Here is a 5835-nt window from a genome sequence, read left to right as displayed (position 1 = left end):
CTCCACGTAGTATGGTGCAACATAATAATTGCATATTAGTATCTTTTATGAAAGAAGCCATCATGGTTACATAAGAAAGCCTTGTTCATATCGAGGCTTTGTTTGGGAATCAAGGAAATCCGTACGATATTTGAGAGATGATCATATGTAATAGTTGATTTTTTAGCAACAAAGGAAATTTGACACAATCATGTGGATTAAATCATTGAATTTAATGCAAAGACTAGTCTCTGCCCATGACTTAACTTTCTTGAATCATACACCCATGCGATCATTCGCCGGTCAACCATATGTATATCTGAATCGTAATTTTTCGTGGTGTCCATTAAATTGATGTGCACGTAGAAGAAATATCGAGTGGAGAAATATATATATAATTTGTGCCATTTATAGATTCTTTAGAACATCCTTTAGAAGATAGACAAGATCAAGACTCTGATGTCAGTGTTTGACCTTCTACACTGTCACATGGCAAGTCAAAATAGTGTGTGTAATATCACGACTTATAGCAAGATACGCTTTGATTATATAGCACTTAATGGATCGTATATGTGACGTAGGTATATATATTTTGGGAAAAGAATTATAAGTACAATTGAAATATGCATTCATTGTCCGCCGAAACTATATTGGCAATAAATTAGATATGAAATTGGTAGTCTCGATATGTCATAAATCAGATATAATATTTCATACAGAAGATACATGTCACTAGCATTTATAGTCTTTTAATCATGTTTTACCATCAGAAAAAGATTTGCTATATGGTGATGCTATAAATATCGTACCCTCCTGGTCACCCTCTCCATACAAACAATCTTTCGGTATCATACCTCTCATAGTTTTATCCAACTCCCATAAGTTTTCCCTGAAAAAGCCTCAAATTTCCTCCATGAATCAAAGAGTCAACCAGGAGTGGAACCCCTCTGAGGTAGAGGGGGCAAGATCAATCATTGATCGTCTCAACAACTACTACAACAATGATGTTACCAGCCATGAGAAGGACAAGAAGCATGATATTGTGGCCAATCTCAAAGCATGGTTCCCTAGGAAGTCCATGCAACAGGTAACAGACTTGTATCATGATCTTGTTACAGAGATGCATATGTTGCAGTGTCCAGAGAAGGAGTACAATGGTACCAATAGTGACCATGGTGTCATTTACACTGTGGATGGCCTTGTGAATAAAAACTTTGGATTGCAAAAGGAGGTTGCCATGGAAGGAATGGGTATTTTGTTTGGGCGTCCATTGGAGAGTATGCGAACCATGGAGATACAAGGAGAGGTGCTGATGGTGGAGGAGAACAAGGTGGTGTTGAAGAATAAGATGTGCATCCCTCAACCAGTGCTTGCACCACGTGCCAAGGGGTTTTGGACCATAGAGGAACACAGGTTATTCATGTTTCATCCTTCTTAATTTTCCATGGGATTTAAAAAATTATTTCATTTTGATTATTCTCTTGGAGATGTCGGGTGTATTTTAGTAGAAAGCATATTATTGACCATTATGTGGGTTTTCATTATCATGAATCGGAGGTTTGTTTTTTTATTTTTGTTGTACTCATAGTGCCCATTTCACATTTACCAGAAACAATAGTACGAAGATGTATATATTTCGTTTGTGAACAACCGACTTTATTTCATTATTGTGCTTCCATTAATAAGTTAATACCACCGACGCTTGTCCTTACAATTAAAGATGGAGTAGTTAATTATATATTCATAGTAAAGAATGAAACTACTATTGCAAGTATTATCATGGTCTATTTATATCTATTATCAATATATGACCATGGTAGTTATGAAATTCCTTATTTATTTATAATCACCTATTATCACCTATTATATTATAACATCGTAAAAGATAAAGAGAGATGTCCTTTACTAGCACAAGGGTTAATATTTGGTTACAAGTTTTAATACTCCAACTATTGCATTTTTTCACCAATATATTAATAATCAATATGTCCTTGAAATAATTAACCTAACTAGTTCATCTTGAACATGGTTATTCTAGGCTCTTTCTCCATGGGTTGAGTGCATGTGGTGGTGGAAAATGGAAGGACATATCAAAGTACTTCGTCACTAGTAGGACTCCAGCCCAGATTTCGAGCCATGCACAGAAGTACTTCATGAGGCTACAGAGCAAAGGGTCAGGAAGCCAACGCTATAGCATCAACAACGTGGAGCTCGATGATGCTGACCCATGGAAAATGGAGAATAGCTTTAATTTCTGGCAAGCACTCGCCTTGCAATCTACAATTGGCGCTGATAACCAAAATCCAAGTTTTGATTTGCAAACTCCTTCAAGTCCATTTGTCACCATGAACAATATATTCTAGTTTGGAGTTGTCTTTCTTGAAGAAAAGGAGTTAGTAATAGTATGTTGTGAGAATTATATGATGTTGTCGTCGTAGTAGGGGCTAGTGAAATTTGTTCCTACTAGTATACAAGTATTACTTAAACTTCCTTCAAAGTATTGTATGGGATATCATGTATAAGATGCTATGATTTAAATTATATTGCATATGTGTTTGGAGAGTCAGTAATATGTGTTGTTACTATTTACTATGGTTGTTGTATAAACATCGCAACTAAAATTGATGTGGTATTGGTACGAACATACCATTTTTCTCTAGGTGGGTCCTACATGTAAGGAGGTGTGACGTTACAACACTAATAGGCCAGTCAAGAAGGTGAAAACCAGCCTCATTAGTGACAACTGGTGTCAACCAAGCTTGAGATTGATTCTTTAACGGATTGACAAGTTGGATGTGTGCATTAACTAGTTTTCTAGTTCATGGTTGAGAGCAGAGTGGTAAGTTGAGTATTGAAAAGTGAACTAATCTCAATTGGAAACGTTTATCTAAACAACATATACTGAATATACGTGTTCATTTTTTCTAAAGAACATATATTGTTGTTCCAACTCCATGGAGGCTTCAAGAAAAAAAATGAAGGCTAAAGAGAAGATTTATTTTGGAGACGAAGCGGGCATTTTGCCTATTACACTTTAGTACGTGATTCAATTCTATTGGACCGTAGAGTGTAAACACAATAGAATCTCGGAATGCGGCTACAGAGGCCAACTGGATCCCTAGAGCCAGCGAGAAGTTTGCGCTTGAGAAGCAAGCCTTTGGAAAAAAAAACATTGTTTTGAGAAAAGTCGATCACTTCTTAAGTTCTTATTGGTCTTTAGAGAAATTATAAGATCAATCTAAGGTTGAAAACCAAACTCACCAACACCGCAAATGGTTTTTATTATTTGGATCTTCAGATAGAATGTAGGGTAGTGGCCGAATTTTCACTACTTTGGATACAAAATTCCTACACTCGACGATTTATGCATGACTTCTATAGAAACTAGGAACAGTCAACTAATTTTTTCCAAGATCTCATCAAGCGTACACCATCAAAGATGGTATGGTAGTTGGAACAGAAACACGAAAAACAATGTTTACAATGTATACAAAAGCAACACTATGTGTAGCCTATGATGTCACCTTACACACAAATTTGCCGAAAAGCCTTTTTTCAGTTTTAGGCAATAGTCCTACAGTGTCTAAGACATCCAAATGCATGCTCACCAGATGCCATGGGTTCTAGCATCACCACCGAACACATGTAGCATTACCATCTCAGCCAAGGTCTTAACTTGAACAAACAGAAGAAACCCCTCTGGTGTGTCCAAAATCTCATACCGAAAATGATACCAACTAAATATTGAAGAAACATAAAGTCTTGCAGAAAAAGTATAATAGAAATTTTTGCTTCCTCCACCTTTATCGCTATAGAGAAGACAAAGTGGCGGACGAGATAAGCACCTAAACAAAATATTACATGATCTAGAGATCTTGATTTGTCGAAATCTAATTGTACGAGCACCATGGCGGCACTAGAACCAATATCACACCACAGATACACAAATGGAGCCGAGAGAATCTTATTGTGTCGCTGCCACAATTACAATGTGTTAGACATTCGAACTAAGCAACAAGCTGAACATGGATGGTGGTTTCAACGCTGAAGCTAGCATAGTAGGTGCACGGACGGAGGCAGGAATCTTACTAAAGGGGTCCAATGGGAAAGAGAAATATTGAGGGGCGGGGCAATGATTTCGGGAAAAAGTTTGCCATGGGAGGAAGGGGGGCCATGGCCCCAGCTCGCCCACGCCGGCTCCATCCTTGGGGAGGAGCCAACATGATCCTCAGGGATGACAGCGGTTCAATTGTACTCTCCTCTTGCAAACATCTTCATAATTGCGACAGTCCTTTGGAAGCTGAACTTTTGGCATGCATAGAAGGAATTAGCCTTGCTCAGGAATGGTGTCTGAGCGCTCATCATTGAGACCGATTCTGAACTACCGACTAACTATCATGAGATGAGATCCAGATTGATCAGCCAATGCAGCGATTGTTAAGGAGATTAAACACCTACTATAGAGGGATAATCAACATGTCATCTCCATGATCCGTCGATCAAGGAACTGTGTGGCGCATCGCCTCGCTCAGCTAGGGCTTCTTTTAAAAAAATATAATAAAAATAAATGAAAGGTTTGTTCTCACAAAAAGTGAAACAACAAAGAATTGAACCACTAAGAAGTTAAGTAAAAAATGAGAGGTAAAGTTGAGTAATTAACATTGAAGAGATCAAAGTGAAACACAAAAAAGTGAGACACCACCAGCAGGCGTCGTGTTGTCATTCAGCACAACGCACACATCATTGTGAGTAGAGGGCAACGCGCAGCGCAACTAAAACACCGGGTGAATCTCATGGCAGACCAACACTTCCTTCCAAGCGCTAGTGAGCAACAGCAAACAGCAAATCCTCGCAGTCTCGCCGATCTGATGGTGGTTCCCTCACCTCGGTGTCGTCGCGCCGGCTGGTCGTGGCAGGGTACGTGCGCTCACTGGAACAATGCAACAAGGGAGCAGTGCTGCCGGCCGCTTCGTGGCCACAACGATGGAGGGAGAGGCTTGCTGATGAAGGGAAGGAGAGGTGCTGCCGACCACGGCCGCCACCGCGGCGTATCTGCTCGGGAAAAGGATGGAACCCGTGCGGGCCTGTGTGCGGGAGGAATATAGAGAGGCTCTGAAGTGTTGGCCAGGCCGAGAAAACGGCCCTCAGACCTGTAGGCTGATAGTCCTTATTGAAATCTCTAAAAAGACTTATATTTAGGAACAGAGGGAGTAGATTTTTGTGAATCTATTTTCCGAATTCATAATGCGGAGGCACCATGCTATTTGGGCACATATATTGTCCTTGCAACTACGTAGCTTGCACACGCGCTGACATACACAAGCACAAGATGATGATCAAGATGTGGTTTACTCATAAACAATATGTGGTTAGTTTTTCTTTACAGCAGTGTTGTTAATTCCAAGTTCCTATGATGCACAATTTTACTAGCTCGTATCTCTGAAGAACCATTAGCATAAACTTGGATGGAGATGATTGATCTTTCTTTGATAGGAGTTCTCACAGAACACGCTCAGCAGGATGTCGAGATCGGCACAGGCAGAAAGTATAAAATTAATTTATTGTTGAAACACAAAGTCAACTTCTTTCTAGAAAAGGACGATAACCCTTGGTCTCTACATCAATCATTGAAGACAAACACGACTAATGCAATGAATACTTTTTTTCTCTTTCATTATGATGGAATGTAGGGACTGCGGTCCAATTTCTACTCCAGGTATAAACTTTTCTTTTCGGACTAGGTACAAACTTCCTAACGTTCACCATTGTCATGTCTAAGGACATGTTCAGAGTGGACCCTCAATTCGCCCGCAAACGTCTGAACCGAGTTGTCCGGGCACGGTTTTCCATATAACG

General features: G+C 39.6%; 1 protein-coding gene across 1 annotated transcript; it reads left to right on the top strand.

The window, feature by feature from the left end:
- The first annotated feature begins 769 nt into the window (after positions 1–769).
- On the top strand, positions 770–2545 carry LOC125518403 (uncharacterized). Its single transcript, XM_087537007.1, has 2 exons — positions 770–1392; positions 2018–2545. The coding sequence occupies exons 1-2, from the start codon at positions 893–895 to the stop codon at positions 2340–2342; spliced, it is 825 nt and encodes a 274-aa protein (XP_087393133.1). The 5' UTR covers positions 770–892; the 3' UTR covers positions 2343–2545.
- The last annotated feature ends 3290 nt before the right edge of the window (positions 2546–5835 follow it).

This window comes from Triticum urartu, chromosome 7A, assembly GCF_056163025.1.
Source record: "Triticum urartu cultivar PI428250 chromosome 7A, HENAU_Tu73, whole genome shotgun sequence".
Taxonomy (NCBI): Eukaryota; Viridiplantae; Streptophyta; class Magnoliopsida; order Poales; family Poaceae; genus Triticum; species Triticum urartu.
The sequence above is the reverse complement of the archived record's forward strand: the minus strand, read 5'-3'. Positions and strand labels throughout refer to the sequence as shown.

What these genes read in the sequence shown, in the direction of transcription:
- LOC125518403 (XM_087537007.1), top strand. Translation starts at nt 893, where the DNA reads ATGAATCAAAGAGTCAACCAGGAGTGGAACCCCTCTGAGGTAGAGGGG. An exon ending in TGGACCATAGAGGAACACAG is followed by an intron (nt 1,393 to 2,017) that starts GTTATTCATGTT and finishes TGGTTATTCTAG; the next exon opens with GCTCTTTCTCCATGGGTTGA.